Genomic DNA, 20,755 nt, shown 5'->3' on the forward strand with positions numbered 1-20,755 from the left:
CATAACTTTCAGCTTCCAGGAAGATTACACGGTCTCACTGTTCATTGGGGTGGCTGATGTGTAAACATATCTGGCTACAGTTTTCAACTAGCCTGCCTGGTACAGATGAACCGCAGAACTTGTGGTTCTAAATTTAAAGGGCTAAGCTTTTCATTTCAAGTTGGGACGGCTAGGTATGCAGTCCATTGAAACCTAGAAACATGATGGCAGATAAAGGCCAAATGGCCCATCCAGTCTGCCCATCCGCAGTAACCATTATCTCTTCCTCTCTCTCTGAGACAGATGAAATAATGCAGATAGGGCCAGATTCCACAAACGGCGCCTAACCACACTTAATCTTTAGGCGCTGATCTGTGTACTTGTCAATCAACCATGAGACATCCTATATAAAATCACGCCTAGTGGTGCAAAAGTGGACTTAGGCATCCATATAGGTTGGCACCGGTATATAATTTACTGGCACCTATCTCAAACGTCTAAGTCTACCACGCCTACTTTTCACATCGTTAGGCGTAGCTACCACGAGAAAATCCACACACAACTTTTAACCAATTGCTTTTTTAAAAAAAATTTTAAATTATAGATCAGTGGCGTGGTCAATACCACTACCACTTTTTACAAAGCTGTGCTGACGACTGTTACACGGCAACGGCCCCGAAGCCGTTTAAATCCCTAAGGACTTAGGGGCCATTACCAGAGCAGCCCATGTTAAATGGCTTCATAAAAGAGGCCCTTAGTTAGGGATTTCTAGGGGTCCACAATTAGGATGCTTAGTGTCAGCTAACCGAGGTGCTGTTTATAGGATCTGGCCCATAGTGACTGAATGCATAGTAAATTCCAGAGAATTCTAAGGGGAAAGAAAAATCAAGGTGATGTAGAATGCATTGGTTGCATTAGGGGAAATTCAATTTAAGATTTTTAATCACACAATTAGAATTGTTTAATTGTTTATTTCTTTATTTCCCATTGTAGCTCCTTGTGATTCTGGGTGGGTCACTTAACCCTTCATTGTCTCAGGGACAAAACAAGTACCTGTATATAATATTCAAACTGCTTTGATAGTAACCACAGAAAGGTGGTATACAGTTAGTTTATTTGATTATACCGCATTTCTTAACTATTGTAGTCAAATCAAGGCAGTTAACAAAGTTAAGAACAATGGGTACAAGATAAAAAATACCCAGACAGGGGAAAGACCAATACTGTAAACAAACGGGGACAAAAGGATATTCAGGGAAAGGGATGAGTTATAATATTTATAAGGGAAAGGGGAAATTAATAAAACAAAGGAAAAACACAAGAGGTTAAGGTTTTTGTTTTGTCTATTCCGAGATAGGAAGCGTCTGTAGGGATTAACAGTCAAAAGCCTTTCTGAAATAATAGGCCTTCGGCTGTGACTTGAAGACTTTAAGAGATTTTTCCGATCTCAGATAAAGTGGTAACGAGTTCCAAAGGCTCGGGGTCATCACTGAAAAACTTGACTCGCGGTTAGCATCCAGGAACATTTGTCAAAATGATGGTACAGTTAACAATGAGAAGAGGAACAAAGATTCCTTGTTGGTATGTAAGGAATTGGATGACTGTACAGAAACAAAGGAAGGCCAGATGATCGAATTTGACATGTAAGAACATTATATTTGAAAGGAATCCTATATGCTATTGGAAGCATATGTTCAATTTTAAATAGCGGAGTTATATGGTCAAATATGGAGTGGCGATAAAGCAAGCAAAGAGCCGTATTCTGGACAAGCTGAACCCATCGGAGTTGATACTGAGGAAGTCCTATTAACAGAGAATTACAGTAATCTAATTGTGATATAATCATAGAATTGAAGAGAATTCTAACAATCCTGATTTAGTAGAGATCTTACAGAGCAAATTTGCCTCAATTTGAAAAAAGAGGAAGAAATGACACTGAAAATATGCTGATGAAAAGTATTATCTGTAATTCCGCCAAGAATTTTAATTGATGTTGAATACAGAAGAGTAGTACCCTTCAAGCTAAAACAAGGGAGATCTAAACTATTTTTTATAGATGAAAACAACATTGTAGATTGTTTTGTGAATTAATTTTTAATCTATTCATAGTTAGCAGTCTGCAACCTTATCAAGTTTACCAGAAATCAGAGAATAATCTTGAGAACAGCTAATGTGAAGGGGATGCACCATTTGGATATCATCAGCATAGATGAAGAATGTAAATCCGAGTGATTGGAGCGGTAAAGTCGGGGAGGCCAGAAAGATGTTAAAAAGTATAGACCCTAGATCAGATCCCTGAAGAGAACGTGAAGTAGAAAGAGAACCTAAAGAAGAAAAAGAGTAGGTCCTAACTGTCAGATATGATTTGGACCATTGAAGAGCCTTATCAGAAATATGTAGATCTTCCAGATGATGTAGTAGAATTTTGTGGTCAACCAAGTCAAATGCAGCAGACGTCTGAAGAAAAGAAAACAACATCAAGTGATTGAGCTGAAAGCCCGTTCGGCATGAATGAAGGGCATTAATTTGGTCTAAATAATCAGACAGCTGTGTAGCAACAATTTTCTCCATACTTTTTGAAAGAAAAGGTAAATTTGAGATTGGGCGATATCAAATCCCTAAAGGACTGATAATCTCCCTCCCCCATCCCTACCTCCTCTGACAACACTTTCTATTTCTGCATGGGTGGAATGGGTCAGAGGGGAAACTTTGGACCAAGCCACAGGCAACATATATGCAAAGCCAATGCTACCTTTATGATAGACTGACATGGGGTGGGGGAGGGGTGTTGTTGAATCACAGGTGGAGAAAAGATGCTGGATCTTGCCAAGGACAAGTTTGGGAATGAAAAAAGAGAAGAGATGCTTGAATTAGACAGGAGGCGCTGCAAAATGATTAATTTTTTAAAATCACAATAATTATTCAAGTTTATTAATATTTGATGTATCGCTTAATCGGTTTGCTAAGCGATGTACATAATTATAAAAAGAGTAGAAATACAAAACTAACAAACAAAATAACAATTACTTGACAAGACATACTTGAGTTGGGAGGAAAAGGGGGAAAAGTTACAATTTTTCATTGTGAAGAGAGAACAAAAAGAGGAGAAGAACAAAAGGAGGGGGAGGGTTAAAAATTTAGCTCCTTTTCATTCTTAATACACTGTGGTAATGAGTTCCACCATTGGGGGCCCATTACTGAGAACATGTCTAATCTTCTTGTGCCTATTATTTTCAAAGAGGGAATGGTTAAAAGATTCTGAGAGGATGATCTGAGTGGTCTCATAGTATTATGAATTGAATCGGTTCAGCGGACAGCCACCAGGATGATCTCGGGGCTCAAGGGTCTCTCGTACAAAGAGAGACTGAACAAATTGCAGCTCTACACTCTCGAGGAACGTAGGGAGAGGGGAGACATGATCGAAACATTTAAGTAGCTCACGGGACGTGTCGAAGTGGAAGATGATATTTTCTTTCTCAAGGGACCCTTGGCCACAAGAGGGCACCCGCTCAAACTCAGGGGCGGAAAATTTCATGGCGACACCAGAAAGTATTTCTTCACAGAGAGAGTGGTTGATCATTGGAACAAGCTTCCAGTGCAGGTGATCGAGGCAGACAGCGTGCCAGATTTTAAGAATAAATGGGATACCCATGTGGGATCCCTACGAGGGTCAAGATAAGAAAATTGGGTCATTAGGGTATAGACAGGGGGTGAATAAGCAGAGTGGGCAGACTTGATGGGCTGTAGCCCTTTTCTGCCGTCATCTTCTATGTTTCTATGTCTATGAGGTATTAACATTTTGGGGTTCATTATAGGTTAGGGTTTTGAAACATAGAACATAGAAACATAGAAATAGACGGCAGATAAGGGCCCACGGCCCATCTAGTCTGCCCACCTTAATGTCCCTCCCCTACCTTTGCCCTGTGAATAGATCCCATGTGCCGATCCCATTTGGCCTTAAAATCAGGCACGCTGCTGGCCTCAATCACCTGTAGTGGAAGACTATTCCAGCGATCAACCACTCTTTCAGTGAAAAAGAATTTCCTGGTGTCACCTCGTAGTTTCCCGCCCCTGATTTTCAATGGAGCACGACCTTAAAGAAAATGCGATGACTGGAAGCAGAATTAACTACAATTAACTTGCAGCTCTCATTTTTACACGTTATTTGAAATTCTTAGAAACACATCAATGTAATAATGCTTATATCATTCTCTCTCATCCCACGTCCCCGTCAAGCCAGACACCATCACTCTCTTGCTATTTCTAGCTCCATGGGCCAACATTTTCTTCCTCCATCCGTCCTATAGGGGCTGGCACAACTTCCTTTCCCCACCTCCTCCCTTGCCTGTGCTCTGGGGAATTACACAGATGAGTGTAATTATGTGTTCTGTGATCAATTATGTACAAAATTATGCAGACACATAATTGCATAATTCCTAAGGGTGTGACCCAGAAAAATATTGCTCAATTTATCTTGTCAATCAGCTTCACTGTAGAATCAGGTGCCTTGAGCATGTTTACCATTAAATGGTTTAAACTTTGCAAGTTACGGGGCCTGAGGAGTCTGAGCAAATCAGGGCCTTCCAGATATTCTCGACAGGCCACAATTGTGCGCGTACTTGTCAGGGCGCATTTGTCGGAGCACAGTTGTGCGTGGATTTGTCGGTGTATCGCTTAATTGGCACATGCATTCAGATGTGCTTCAGAATACAAAATGCTAGAAAGGTTTCTTAATTAAAGAAAAGAAATTAATCCATACTGAGTCAGACCAGGGTCCAGGAACCCCCGGCAACCTGTCTCTGTGACCAGTTAGCAGAGACTATAGCCCTCTATTGTTAGAGGGGACTGGAGGCTGTATTTTTATATTTATCCCTACACTCATAGCCAAATTCTTCCTTAACATACCCACCTTTAGAGATGGATTCATATCCAGTCTCATCCTGCAGTATATAAATTTGGGTTCATAGACAACGGCGCGAAAGACAAAAGCGCGTGCCGACAATTGAGCACAGCGTGTGCCGCCGCGCCGCTCTAAATTACAGTTTTTAGGGGCTCCGACGGGGGGTTTTGTTGGGGAACCCCCCCAGTTTACTTAATAGACATCGCGCCGGCGTTATGGGGGGCTTGGGGGGTTGTAACCCTCCACATTTTACTGTAAACTGAACTTTTTCCCTAAAAACAGGGAAAAAGTGAAGTTTTCAGTAAAATGTGGGGGGTTACAACCCCCCACAACGCCCCCACAATGCGGCGCGATGTCTATTAAGTAAAGTGGGGAGGTCCCCCTCGTCGGAGCGCTAAAAACAGTAATTTAGAGCGGTGCGGCAGCACGCGCTGCGCTCAATTGTCTGGGCGCGCTTTTGACCTGACACCATAAATTTGTGGCTGTATAAAAAAGCAATTTCTGCTATATTCAGAGCAAGCACAATGGGGTTAATTTTCAAAGAGGTATAGCCATTGAGCTTTAGAAGTTAAGGCCCCCTTTTACAAAGCTGCGTAGCTGAGCGCCGCGTAGCTGAGCGCCGCGTAGCAAATGCTCTGACACCCATTCAATTCCAATAAGCATCGGAACATTTACTGCACTGGCCCACGCTGCCGGCTTTTGTGAAAGAGGGAATAAGTGACTAAACCTTTTGAAAATCTACACTTACAGAGTGGCTAAGTATATTTAGCTTCCCAACTTCACTAGGTGGTTGTATTTTATCTGGTAAAAATATAACTTTATAGAGCAATGGTCAGACCGCAATTGGAATACTGTGTCCAACACTGGTCTCCATACCTCAAGAAAGATATAACTCTGCTGGAGAGGGTACAGAGGCGAGCCACGAAACTTGTCAAGGGATTGGAGAATTTGAGCTACAAAGAGCGCCTTAGGAAATTGGGACTGTTTACCCTCGAGCAGAGAAGACTGAGAGGGGATTTAATAGAGACTTTTAAAATAATAAAAGGATTTGATAAAATAGACCAAGAAGCAGCATTACTAACATTTTTGGATGTGACACGGACAAGAGGTCATAGACTGAAACTGAGTGGCAGCAGGTTCAGGACGAATGTCAGGAAGTTCTTTTTCACACAGCGCGTGGTGGGAATTTGGAATGCTCTCCCGGAGGATGTTGTGGCAGAGACGACTGTTCTGGGATTCAAGCGCAAGTTGGATGCACACCTTCTTGCAAATCATATTGAGGGCTACGGTATATCTGGGTCTCCAATCAGGAGTACCTAAATGGGCCGCCGCCTGTGCGGATCACCGGACTGGATGGACCTCAGTCTGATCCGGTGAAGGCTTTTCTTATGTTCTTACGGGGATGGAGTTGGATTGGGGAAAAACTTAGCTTCTGTTAATTGTCAGCATTAGCCAACTATGTGTAACTAGTTATTTCTGTATATATGAATAGCAAGTTTAAATCAACCGGCTACCCCTCAGTCAGGCTCCTTCCCTCTCCATTAACCCCCACGGTGACCTTGGAGGGGGCAAAAAGTGTGATGGACAAGGGGCTTGTTACTGGTAAGGGGGCAAATGCTGTGATCTGTGTAGGGATTATCCTGCTCTTGTAATTTTAACCTGCAAAGGTTCAGCAATACAAATTTTTTAAAAATAAAGCAATTCTGGGGTGCTTTTATCTCTTAAAAATGGAGCCCATCTTTGTAAAGCATGCAATAACCTGGTTTATATCCAGTACCCCCGGGTAGGGCTCTCTGTCGGTGGGGGCCATTAGAGCTTTAGGTGTCCCGTGCTGCTGTGACAATATGGCTTCCAACATCTAACTAAAATGCATTAAGCATTAATGCGCACTTAACGTAGGTAAATAAAGATTTGTCACACTACAAGGGGCCACTGAAAAGTTCTCAGCTCAGCCAAGAAGAGAATCTAATCTAATCCACAATTTATTAATAACACTATACCAAAAAGGTTCAAGGCGACTTACATTCAAGGAGGCCATAAAATCTATGGGAAAATACAAAAACAATCAATAATTAAAATATCATCATAGCATGAATATTACAACAAGTACATATTAAAAAGTTTTCAAATTTTTACAAAACTTTATTTCACACTTTTCTTGACACTTTTTGTTTCAATTATATGAAATGGAAAATGTGGAATAACTTGTAAGTTTCATGGCTCCTCCTCGTTCTCTTCTTGGTTGGGTTGAGAACTTATCAACAGCCCCTCATATTTATTTTAAAAAAATATTTTTCAAGAGGGGGCATGTCATAAAAACATAAGAATAGCTTTACTGGGTCAGACCAATGGTCCATCAAGCCCAGTATCCCGTTCTCATGGTGGCCAATCCAGGTCCCTAGTACCTGGCCAAAACCCAAGGAGTAGCAAGATTCCGGAATCCTCAGAGTAGCAACATTCCATGCTACCGATCCAGGGCAAGCAAAGGCTTCCCCCGTGTCTTTCTCAATAACAGACTATGGACTTTTCCTCCAGGAACTTGTCCAAACCTTTCTCAAAAGCAGCTACGCTATCCACTTTTACCATATCCTCTGACAACGCGTTCCAGAGCTTAACTATTCTATGAGTGAAGAAAAAAAAACCATCCTATCGGTTTTAAAAGTATTTCCCTGTAACTTTATCGAGTGTCCCCTAGTCTTTGCAATTTTTGACGGAATGAAAAATCGATCCACTTGTACTCGTTCTACTCCACTCAGGATTTTGTAGACTTCAATCATAGGCAGGAGATGGGTGTGGAAGCATTATCTAGCTACTTTATGGACTCTGCAGTGGATGTTTTTCGAACTTTGGTATTAAAGGGTATTTCTGAATATGAAAGATCGTTTAAGAACCAACGATTACAGTATAATTTGACTTATGGTCAGCACCAAGCTCTAATGCAGCTTAAAGATAAGCGTGATGTCATGATTTTGAAAGCGGATAAAGGAGGAGCCACAGTTGTTGTGGATAGAGAGTACTATCTTAATGAAGCTAACCGGCAATTATCTGACACCTCGGCCTATCTGTTGGTTCATGAAAATCCTGAAAATAAGCTGATGAAAGTGATCTTTGATTGGGTCACGTTACACTATGAAAGTAATATGCTTACAAAGAAGGAATATTCTTTTTTGCTGGAAAAATATCCCTGTACCCCAAATATCTATTTTGTCCCTAAGATTCATAAGAACTTGAACAATCCGCCAGGGAGGCCTATAGTTAACACCAGAGGGTCCCTATTGGAGCCCCTTTCAAAATTTCTGGACATTTTTTTTTATCCAAGAAAGCTCTTAAGGTCACGTCCTATTTAAAAGATTCATCTCATCTCCTAAGAATTTTGTCACAAGAGGAATATATGAATCCTCGGACCTTACTAGTCACTCTTGACGTGGTGTCTCTTTACACCAAAATACCTCAGCGTGAAGCGCTTACTATCATCAAAGAAAATCTGAATGAGAGAGAAATGTCTCCCCGCATTAGTACTGATTTTTTGTATCAGTTAGCACAATGGGTCATTGAGGAAAATTATTTCATGTTTGAAGGAAACTATTACCAACAAATTCAGGGGGTTGCGATGGGGGCCACTTTGGCTCCCTCTGTCGCCACCCTGTACATGGGACGACGGTTTGAAGAATTGGAAATTTACACCTCAACCTTTTTTCATAAGATTACCCTGTGGAAGAGATTCCTTGATGATATATTTTTCTTGTGGGAGGGATCAGTTGATGAACTTATTCAATTTTTTCATTGGGTCAACACTAGAGACCCTCACCTTCAGTTTACTCCCTCATATAGTGCAGAAAGGATTGATTTCTTGATATACTGATCATTAAAGAAGATTTACAGTTGAAGACTCAGTTGTATAGAAAACCTGTGGCCCCTAATACTTTGCTTCATTTTTCAAGCCACCATCCTTACCATCTCAAGTTTAGCCAGTTTTTGAGAGCTCGTAGAATATCTTCTGATGACCAAGATTTTAAAGCAGCTGCTAGGGAACTTGAACAACGCTTTATGGAGAGAGGCTACCCTATGAGAGCTATAAAACAGGCCTTTATTAGGGCAAAGTATGCCAATAGGGATCTTCTCTTGGCCGAACAACATCATGATGACAGCACTGATAAATTAATCTGTGTTCTCCCGTACTCTATAGCAGCTAAGGAACTTATTTTTTTGATAAAAAAAATTACTGGCACATATTGCAGATTCATCAAGTGCTAGAAGAAATCCCTATGTTTGCCTTTAAAAAGGGTAAAACGATTGGACAGACCCTGATTCAGCAAAAATTGGGTAATTATAGGGATTTGAAGATTGGAAATCATAATGAATGTGGACACTGTCAGTGGTGTTCCACTACTATCAAGGGACCCACTTGGAGAGACCCCCCAATCTGGCAAAGTTATAAAATCTTTTCAGGATACTAACTGCCAGTCCTGTAACGTGGTCTACATGATTATGTGCCCGTGCGGTCTGGTATACGTGGGCCGGACTTCTCGTCCCATACATATCAGACTGAACGAGCACAAATCGCGCCTTAAAACCAAAAACGTTCAAGCGCCTATGGTTGAACATTTCTTAAGTATGCAACATACTATGGGTCAGATTAAATGGCGGGTGATAGAAAGCCTTGAGATGGGAAGGGAGGGAGGTAATAGTGAACAAATGCTGAATTTTAAAGAACAACGGTGGATTTACCATTTAAACACTGTAACACCCCATGGTTTGAATGGTGAATTGGAGTGGGGTACTTTGATTTAGCCAGTTGTGCCGGGTGGAGGGCTCTGGTAAGAAATTGAGTTAAAACTAAATGAATGGAAGCAGTATTTCCACCTTAAAACCGGCTTTTGGTCCCATGACGCTGTTGCCACGTCTTCACGTGAGTACAGTGCTCCCGGGTTAGGCTGTATATAATGTTAGCAGAAGACGCTGCCGCCATCACTAAGGACTGAGTGGTCGTACGTGCTGGCGGCTTAATACTGGGGTAAGTGGGTTGCTGTTTGGGTGATTTCAAAGGGATGTGGATTACTTAGAGAGCAATAGTAGGATGTATTTATATTAATATAACTTTTGCTGTTTTCGTAGGGGGTTTTCCTTGATAAAGCTACTTATAGCGAAACATGTCGGTTTGACATTCCCCTTGCCAGAGGCCACACGAAAAAGCTAAGTAACAGCTATAAAGCAAGAGTAAATAATAGAAGAAAGCAAGAGTAAATAATAGAACGTGATAATGAATATAACAACAGGACCCGATGACGAGTAGACACATAAAGCTTGGAGCAATGAAATGTTATTGAGCTCCAAGTGGTGCCGCTGAGGATCCTTGAAACTTGACTAGAAGTCTTGAAGGCATAAGGGTATGCTAATGGTGGTGAAGTTGTGCTGCCATTTGAGTTATAGTATTGATTGAGGACCCTTGTGGAGTATATAGATTGTGTTATTGCATAATACAGATAAGCTGCAGGCATTTAGGCCAAGAAAACCCTGGCATAAATAAGGTGTGCCTATCTGTTGGGACGCCTAGCTTAGGCTGGCTTTTATCAAGCTGTGCTAGAGGTTTTTAGCGTAGGCCGGCGCGGTAAATGCTATGACTCCTAGAATTCCCGTGAGCCATCAGAGCACTTACCTTCCTGGCCTGCGCTAAAAATCTCTAGCGCACCAACAATCGCGGTCTCAATAGTGGCCCTTATAGGTTTCCGTCTATCGATTTGATATATCGATCATGACCCAGCGAACAAGGCGGTTTAAGTGGCACGTGTTGCCACGTCTCTGTGCAAATCAATTCACGCACTCCATAACTTGCGCATATACTGCGCCGGTAACCTTACGGCTGAGCTTGCCGTAGTTTTCTGCACTGGCCCCTCCGTTGAAAGAAAAGGTTGACGATTCTCTTGTTCAAGAAAACATTGTAACTATTGTTTTTAACCCTTTCAGGACCATAAGGATCGTAGGCCAATTTTTGTGGTTTTGACGACATTTTTATGGTAAAAAGGGCTTGCAGATGCCAAAAAATTGATTTTTTTTGTGAAATATCATTATTTTTATTTAAAAAATCAAACTTCTGGCTTATGGACAGTGTGGCAAGTGAATCTTCTCGTCAATCTGGCAACGACGCTAATGAATGAATGTCGGAACCAGTTTGTTTACATAAAGGCAGTATCCTATGGAATCCGTACATATCAAATTTAGAACTGTAGACTATCCCAATCAAAATTTATAGGATTTTAAAGTTATGGGACAAATATGTCCCTTGGTCCTGAAAGGGTTAAAGTTTGGTCTAGATCTGTAAGGGGTTTTTGTTTTTTTAGTTCTTGGTATTTAACTTTTTTATAAATTTACCTATCACATAGGTCGAATGATTTTGAGAGATGAAATCTAGAGACAGATGCATAAGGATTTTTGTGAAGGAAAACAAAGGCATTAAAAAAATTAGGTGGACGTTTTTTTTAAACTGGGTTAAAATTAGCTGCCTGGTTTACTCACCGAGTAATCTGAAACAGAGCCCAGAGTTCGGGGCTTTCATGTTCCCACTCCTCCCCGTTCCAGCTGACGTCCCTATTCCGTTTCTGGTTTACACGGACAGATGGGAGCAGGAGCTAAATCATTTCTTTAAGCTCCTCTGCCTTTGTTATGGGCTTCGTGTTGCTAGGGAACAATCGGATTTCCTATCTGGGGGTGTTATCGATTCTCTAATTAAACCCCCTCCCTCCCCCACAAAATCCACCCCCTCCCCCCTGTTTACACCCTAAGCAAGCTTGCAATTCTTGTTTGTCTGTCCTAGCCGAAGCCGTTCCTTCTGTAAAGCCCAGTCTGCCCCCCTCATCCTCATCCTCTCAGTCGGCCCCCAGAGGACAAGAAGGGAACTGCAGCGCTGCCGCCGCCGCCCTCCCTTCCCTTCCCCTCCCTTCCCAGCTTAGCCTTTTCTCCTGGAGGAAACGGAGCTCCGCAATCATGATCCTTCTGGTCCTGCCCGGGAGTCCTGCCCGAGGGGCTTAAGCCCTTCCTCTGGTCTCAGTGCTCCCCAGCCCCGCTGGCCTTTCTGTGCCGGGCACCGAGCTGCTTGCATGGGCTGTGAGAGGTGGCGGCAGAGGGAGCTGGAAGAGGCTGAAACAGAAGATGGCTGCCATGAAGCTGCTTACCAGCACAGGGCTCTTTCTGGCCTTCTCTGCTCTGGGACTGCTAGCCATGGCCATTTGCACGGATTATTGGTATGAGACAGATGCCCGAAGGCACCGAGAACGCTGCAAAAACTATGCCAACAAAAGGAACGACCCTGGCTATATTTACATCACCAACCACAACCTGCCCCTCCGAATGCCTCCACGGGATAGGAGCATGAGCTCAACACAGGGGGACAGCCTGAACCTAGCTAAGGAGAATAGTCTTAATCCCAACAAGGAGAGCGGCCTCAGTCTGACTAAGGAAGACAATCTGAACCCTTTCAGTGAGGACAGCCTGAGCTTGGCCAAGGGGAAGAGCCTAAACCCTTCCAAGGAGGATGGCCTGAGCCTGGTCAAAGGGAATAGCCTAAAGCCTTCCAAGGAGGGGGGCCTGAGCCTGGCCAAGGGGACTAGCCTAGACCCTTCCAAGGAGAGTGACCTAAAGCCTTCCAAGGAGGGGGGCCTGAGCCTGGCCAAGGGGACTAGCCTAAGCCCTTCCAAGGAAGGTGACCCAAGTCTGATCAAGGCAAGTAGTCTTAGTTCTTCTAGGGGGGACAGACAGATTCCCATCAAAGGAGACAGTTTGGACCTGGCCAAGGGGAACAGACTAAACCCTTCTAGGGAGGACAGATTAAGCCCAACCATGGGGGATAGCTTGAGCCTGGGGGATGGGAAGCGCCTGAGCCTAGCCATGGAAGACAGCCTGGGTCCATCTCGAGAGATCAGAGGGAACGATCTGAGCCGAATTATGGCAGTCAGTCCAAGCCCAGTCGGGATGAGTCTAACCGTGGAGGGCATGCCAAGTTCAGGGAGCACCGGGAGGCTAAGCCCGGCTTGGGGAGCTGCTCTGCCACGAGCCAAACGCTACCTTATGCACGCCAGCTCGGCTCTGGAGTCCCACTGCAGTCGTCAGTACAACTCTACCATCTCTGGGCTTTGGAGGAAGTGTCACCGCCTAGGCTTCGACCAGGACACCGAGGAGCTCATCACAAAAGGTTAGTGGTGCAGGGGAGGGAGGGAAAGGGCACCAGGGCTTCGCTATTTTGCAAAAGGAAGGGAATGGACTTGCTCAGCCGGAGTTCATTCTTAACGCTCTCTTTGGTCAGAAAGAAATCCAGGGAAGCAACAAACCCCCTGGCATTTTGCCCACCCCCTTCTGAATTCTGTGCCACCGTAGCTGTCTCGACCAAAGGGTTTTGGGGTGTGTGTTTTTTGCGATTCAGGGCTTTCTTGAAAATCATCTTGAGATGGAGGCAGCAAGCGCGGTCAGGCCTTAAAATGTCTGCTTTGAGAATCGGGCGCTCTGGGCTTCGCGCTTTTTCCACATTCTCTCACTTCGGGGGTCGGGAGGAGCCCCTTTGGCCCTGCCCCTCCCCGACTCGAGAAACTTTCGTGGCCTGACAATAGCCTACGTGGATTGTCCAAGTCAGACGCTAAGGACCAGATGTACTAAGCATGTCCTCATAGGTGCCAAAGACCATGGTCATGTTTGATGGTCTCTGGATGGTATTTTGCTGCTCGCTGTCATTCTCCTGTTTCTACGAGGGATTTGCTGATCATGCTTACGTGCTGAATCTTTCTTTTTATTGGTATACAGAAGAAAATGCGCGTCTGCTTCGAGTTCTCCAATGTTGCCTTCCGCGCAGTCCGGTTTCTTGTGGCGCTCCATTTCCGTTTTTTGTCTGCATGTGTCTATTTCTGGTTTTCCAGTCTTCACTTCCCAATAGGAGATGTATTCGTATTTTCGGGCCTGTTGTACTATGTGAGGCAGTGTCTGGTCACAGACGGGCTTATTGCAGTTGGTGTCCTGTTTATAGAAAGGGGTTTGCAACCCCGTTGCTAAATGTGGTTATTGTGGCACGGTTTTCTGCTTCATTGACAAAGTTCCCGGGAGGGAGCTTGTCTTGCTGTTACTGAGGTTGCGCCCAAATCTGAGAGCCCGAGGTTGCCACGGAGCTGGGATGTCTGCCAAGAGCATAGGAGGCGTTAATATGCAAAATCGCGCGTTCTAACCTACCGCGACCAATTCGGGCAAATGCGCGCGTTAACCACATGCTGAAGAGCCTATCGTGGGAGTATAACTGGCCCCCTTGAAAACCGAGCTTCTAGTTTCACTCAATTTAGGGGCCTCAAATGTGGCTAGATAGACGGATGGCCTTAGAAGAGGGGGGAAAGTCTGGAGCTTATTTATAGCATTAGGACTAAGCCTTAAGATTTAGTTGACTTTCTGAAAACAAGGGAATGCATCTGAATTATGTTAATAGATTATTTTATTAGGTGGCTGAAACGATTCATAGATTTCATTTTTTGCCCCCTGAGGTTTTATCTTGTACACTCTTTGTGCTGGATGTGTATGTGCAGTCGGGTCAAGTTCTTGATTATTCAGGTACAAAGACCCTCCTTGAGGGCCGCAATCCAGTCGGGTTTTCAGGATTTCCCCAATGAGTATGCATGAGATCTATGTGCACGCACTGCTTTCAATGCATAGTCATTGGGGAAATCCTGAAAACCCGACTGGAATGCGGCCCTCATGGAGGGACTTTGAGATCCCTGAAATAGTGTGATTACTTTTTAATTGGATTAACAATAGATTTCTTGACTAGCTCTTGGGAGCTGATTCTCCCTTCTATTGTTTTAGGAACTGAGAAAGAGAATATCAGCTCCCAAAAGTTGGTCAATAAATGTATTAAGGAGTCCTTTTACTAAACTATAGTAAAGGTTCATACTTTCTGTATGGTAGCAGCCCCAGTGCAAAGCTAGTGTGGTAAATGCAGTATTTGTCCTGCATTTAATGCATATTCCACCCAGACATTGTATGAAATGTGGGTAAAGACCCAACGCTCAGGTAATAAATATTACAGATGCAGCCACGGTAGCGTACCTCTGCCAGAAACTCCCACTCCCTCCATCTGTTGGTGATGGTTGCACTGATTCAATTCCCCTCTTCCTTATGCCTGTTCTTGATCCCCTATACTAAAGACTCCCACCCACCCAATTCTCCCAGACATGCATAGACTGATCGACATCCAAACCCTACCCTCACAAGAGAACACTGCTTCCTGGGTTGTCCTTCCTTATATGGATAGATGACCCTCAGTGGTAGTACCACAAGACTACCACTAGGGCAGGCACCATTTTGGAGGAGAGCACCGACCTGGACAGCAGCAGAGGATCTCCAGCCACCTGGTTGCCCTGAATTACCAATGCAAGACCCCTGGGTGGGAGCAGGGTAAGGATCAAGGAAGTGGGATTTTCACATAGGGTGGGGCTTCGACATGGTCTGTCTTAATGCATTTTAATTGTTAGTTTGGGTACTAGCAACTTATTGCAACTTAGTGAAAGGGCTCCTAAGTTAATTCAATATATATATTTTTTTTAAATCCCCCTGTTTTATAACAGAGATTTCCAAATACATCAAGTGAATAAACCAGAGAGCAATCACAAAATCCCTACTGAAAATTACCAAAAGGAAGAAATTATGGATATATTCAAAAACTTGATTTGTGACTAGTACATGGGAGGGAGGGGGAAGAAAAGGAATATAAAATTTTTATAAGGCAAAAATATGTTTTCTGTTAGTTAACTTTTATTTCTGGTGATTATTTAGGGGACATTTTAATTATTTGAAGGTGGGTTTTCTTCTTCTTTTGATGGAAAAATCATATTTCTTGTCTTCTCCCGATTCACCTGCCCATAATTTGCTGTAGTCACTAGGTTTAGACTCTCATGCAAACCTTCTGGAGTAGGAGAAAAATGAGAAGACCATCTGCCTACCACTGGCATCTGAAATGTAGTCATTTGTTTTCAGTATTGTAGCAGAGATTCTCTCCAGTAGGGCTTGGAGAAAGCCCTAGATAGAAATGAAAAGTGCTGTCCATGGTCCTGAAACAGTACTTTGCTTATTTGCTTCATTTTTTTATTTTAATTATTTATATTTTGCGTATCCTACAATTCTATGCGGATTATAAGTTATTCAGGTACTCCAGCATTTTCCCCTCTCTATTCCGGCGGGCTCACACTCTATCTAATGTACCCGGGGCACTGGGGGATCAAGTGACTTGTAAAACACGCTCCAAAATACAGGCTTGGTGCAAGAAACCAACAAATCAGTAACAAAAAATGCTCAATGCACAAAATATTTTTTATATTTATGCCATATTGTTGCTTGGACATAGGTATAACAGGGCAATTGCTGTATTGGAAGGAAAACCTCAGGTCCCTCTTTGCCACTAGCTATTTCGACTTAGCTTGTAAACCATAGTGGGACCAACGTCATTGGTTAAAACCTCCCCCTACCATTTAACTCGTAGCTGTTAGCTTCTAAGCTTCTAAATTCTTCAAGATATATATTATATAATTTAGTACTTAGCTTTAGCTTTCATGCCGGACTTTTGCCCTTATTATAAAGTTGGTGCTTTTTAGTCAGCTGTCCGTTGCCGACAAAGGTCCGCCCGCGTTTCGCTCTGCTGCGTCAAGGCTCCGGACAGAACAAGATAACTAAAACAAAAAAAAAAAAAAAACAGAGAATAAGACATTAACTGCCTGTTTTACAAAGCCACGCGGCAACAGCCCCGAAGCCCTTTAAATCTCTATGGGATTCGGGGCCATTACCACATAGCGGCCACTAGCGTGGCTTTGTAAAACAGGCCTTAAATCTCTGGCTCTATGTGAAAGCTACTTACTTCAAACCTGCAGTCATTCTTCTCTGCTCATTTTATGATGTTCCGCTGGCTACAGCAGCCTCGTTATGAACTGGAAATACACTCAACTTTATTATGAAAAACATTTTGTTACAGATTAAGTGACTTGCCCAGGGACACAAGGAGCAGTGCGTGATTTGAACCCACAACCCCAGGGTGCTGGGGCTGTAGCTCTAACCACTGCACCACACACTCCCCACAAATCAAATTCATCCCTAAATCAAACATTTCAATTGCTATTCCTTAATGGGACTTATTCATAATATCAACCTACAACCATATAAACCCCAATTCAATGATTTCGTATATCTAATATGTTAGATCCTCAGCTGGCTTTCCAGGTATGTGTTCATACATTGTTTGCATGAGCCACTTTCATCATTGAATTGTTATTTTCAGGTTGTTTTTTTTTTTAATTTCTTCTTATATTTTATTTATTTCTTTTTTATTATAATTTATAATTTTTTGAATTTTTAAAAAAAAGTGAAAATAATGATCCAATGATGAAAGTGGCTCATACAAATAATGATCCAATGGTGAAAGTGGCTCATACAAACAATGTGTGAACATCGTACCTGTAGATCCAGCTGAGGATCTAAAATACTAGATATATGAAATCATTGAATTGGGGATATATGGTTGTAGGTTGTTTATTTTCTTAGCATGGTTTAGGACAAGGGATTTACAATAGCAGGTCTGGGGACCATTAAATACAGAAGTAAGACCTTAAGACCAAGCCTGACATTCATCCCAAGAATATATAAAATAAGAGTGTTCAGGGCTGCCCACAACAACTTTCTACAGCTTACTGACACCGTTCATTGGTGCTAAATAGGCTTCTTTTTATAAACCCCTCTGTGAAGGAAAGCAAAAGAAGATTTAGGAGTCTTTAAAAAGTGCCTCAAGACATTTAATACAGCACCAGGAGATGAGAGAGAGAGAACAGGAAATTTGGAGAAGACTTAGGAGACCAACAGAAGTCTATAAACATGGAACACAGGAAGAGAACAGCAAGCCCAGAATCAGAAACACTGATGAAAGATGAACTTAATATAGGAATAATTAAATTGGGTCAAACCGTAATGCTGTCTCTAGCAGCAGTAAGAAGCAGGTGCTCAAAGGAATGTACACAGATTGGGAGACATGTAAGGTGGTTTATCCTACCGTAGACTTTGATCCACTTTCTAGCTCTCATGATTAAGAAATGCCCCAAACCCCACCTGATCTCCCTGATTGTTTTGTTAAATAACTTGTGAGTTTCTATCAACCATAAATTTGGCTATTCCCCTATGCCAGGGGTAGGCAAGTCCGGTCCTCGAGAGCCGGAGCCAGGTCAGGTTTTCAGGACAGCCACAATAAATATGCATGAGATAGATTTGCATCTCAAGGAGGCAGTGCGTGCCAATACCTCTCGTACATATTCATGGTGGAGATCCTGAAAACCTAACCTGGCTCCGGCTCTCGAGGACCGGAATTGCCTACCCCTGCCCTATGCAATCCAGCTATTTTATTTGCCTTCACAATACTCTGTGGTCATGAGTTCCACAAGTTAAATCCACATGCTTTTATTTTTTAATATGATGCTTTATAGCAGCGGTTCCCAACCCTGTCTTGGAGGGCCACCAGCCAGTCAGCTTTTCAGGATGGCTCTAATGAATATGCATGAGAGAGATTTGCATATAATAGAAGTGACAGGTATGGAAATCTCTCTCATGCATATTCATTAGGGATATCTTGAAAACCTGACTGGCTGGGAGTCCCCCAGGACAGGTTTGGAAACCACTGCTTTATAGTGTTACTAGTTACTGCCTATGTCTTGTGTTGCAAAGCTCTGCGGCTTTGCAACACAAGACATTGTGTTGCTAAGCCCTTAACGCAGGGGTAGGGAACTCCGGTCCTCGGGAGCCATATTCCAGTCGAGTTTTCAGGATTTCCCCAATGAATATGCATGAGATCTATTTGCATGCACTGCTTTCAATGCATATTCATTGGGGGAAATCCTGAAAACCCGACTGGAATACGGCTCTCGAGGACCGGAGTTCCCTACCCCTGCCTTAACGCATGGTTAGCAGGCAGAAACAGATCACCACTTAACCCCTATTAAGGTGTTTTGTGGCAGTTTTTCTGGTACTGCGTGTTAAACCAAGCATTGCTTTAATGAAAAAAAAAAATCTCTGTCGGGTTGCATGAAGAGAGAGTGGCCTTGGAAAGCATTTGAGACATTAGTTAACATACTGCTTTCACTGTGCACCAAGGGCCTGATTCTGCCAATAACACCTAACTCGGTAGGAGCCTAGGGAAATGGCGCCAACTGCAAGGTCATTCAATGTTAGCACCATTTGTAGAATCGTACCTAGCAGCGCTTAAATTGAGATAGGCACCGATAGGCGTCTACAGCGTAGGCGCTGGTATATTGGACCAGGGTTTTCTTGGCCTAAAATACTGATGCCTAACTCAATCCAAGCCTAAACTGTGCCCCCTAACCATGCCTACTTTATGGATAGGGACCTCATTGTACATACCTACAACAAATTTGTAGGTGCCTACCAGCTAGCTAATGTTTTTTAATTGATTTTTAATCAGTTTTTAATTGTGCTTTCAATTATCAGCACAACTTGCAATAAAAACAGAAGGAATGATCCTTAGTTCTGGACTTGCTGCACGCTAAACCCCTGCATTATAGCATGTTAAACCCAAAACTTAACACCTTTTAGTAGAAGGACCCCTCTGTGAATTATAATTTCTGCAGACCTTTTATGATCTTGTTTATCTCTGTTATATCTTTTAAGAACATAAGAATAGCTTAGGTCCATCAAGCCCAGTAGCCCGTCCTCACGGTGGCCAATCCAGGTCCCTAGTACCTGGCCAAAACCCAAGGAGTAGCAACATTCCATGCAGAATCCCAAGGAATAGTAAGATTCCGGAATCCCAAAGAGTAGCAACATTCCATACTACCAATCCAGGGCAAGCAGTGGCTTCCCCCATGTCTTTCTCAATAACAGACTATGGACTTTTCCTCCAGGATCTTGTCCAAACCTTTCTTAAAACCAGCTATGCTATCCGCTCTTACCACATCCTCTGGCAACGCGTTCCAGAGCTTAACTATTCTCTGAGTGAAAAAACATTTCCTCCTCTTGGTTTTAAAAGTATTTCCTTGTAACTTCGTCGAGTGTCCCCCTAGCCTTTGTCATTTTCGACGGAGCGAAAAAAATCGATCCACTCGTACCCGTTCTACTCCACTTCGGATTTTGTAGACTTCAATCCTATCTCCCATGCCCAAACTTTATGTGCCAGACTTGTTCTTGCTGAGGCCAGGTGTAAATTCTGGTGGTCAAGCTGGGCATCCTGAGCCAGTATTTGCATGGGCAGCTTTTCGGAATGCACTTTGGGAGTTTGCTGTGCAGCCTTATGGCACAGCGGGTGGCCAGGTGGGGGCCAATTAACACCAATAACTGGCTGTTATCACCTGATTATTGATGGCTAAGTTCTTTTTAGTCCATTAATTTGCTAGCAGATCTCAGGCCCAGATTCTATCAAAGATTCCCAAAATTAGATGCACAGATCAGCACACCTAGCCAATCTTGGCGCTTAACACAATTATTTAAAAAGCTTAATCAGCGCCGATAACAAGTTTAACTGGCATAAATTAAAACTAATTGCTTTCTAGGCGCCTAACTTGGTACACGCCTATTACTGGTTCATAGACAGTAACGCAGAAGACAAAGGCGCACGCCGACAACTGAGCGCAAGACGGAGGCGCGCGCCGAAGAAAAAGACTGTTTTTAGGGGCTGCGACGGGGGGTTTTGTTGGGGAGCCCCCCCACACACACTTTACTTAATACATATCGCAGCGGCGTTGTGGGGGGTTTGGGGGGTTGTAACCCCCCACATTTTAGTGAAAACGTAACTTTTTCCCTAAAAACAGGGAAAAAGTTAAGTTTTCAGTAAAATGTGGGGGGTTACAACCCCCCACAACGCCCCCACAA

The 20,755-nt window shown here is 43.1% G+C and overlaps 1 protein-coding gene across 2 annotated transcripts in view; it reads left to right on the forward strand.

The window, feature by feature from the left end:
* The first annotated feature begins 11,681 nt into the window (after nucleotides 1-11,681).
* TMEM178B (transmembrane protein 178B) overlaps nucleotides 11,682-20,755 on the forward strand; it is a 31,044-nt gene continuing 21,970 nt past the window's right edge. For both annotated transcript variants that reach the window (XM_033928579.1, XM_033928580.1), the window contains exon 1: nucleotides 11,682-13,064. In XM_033928579.1, coding sequence (XP_033784470.1) covers nucleotides 12,026-13,064 — 1,039 coding nt within the window. In that variant the 5' untranslated portion in view covers nucleotides 11,682-12,025. The remainder of the gene's footprint in view (nucleotides 13,065-20,755) is intronic.

This window comes from Geotrypetes seraphini, chromosome 19 (genome assembly GCF_902459505.1).
Source record: "Geotrypetes seraphini chromosome 19, aGeoSer1.1, whole genome shotgun sequence".
In the NCBI taxonomy this organism is placed as follows: Eukaryota; Metazoa; Chordata; class Amphibia; order Gymnophiona; family Dermophiidae; genus Geotrypetes; species Geotrypetes seraphini.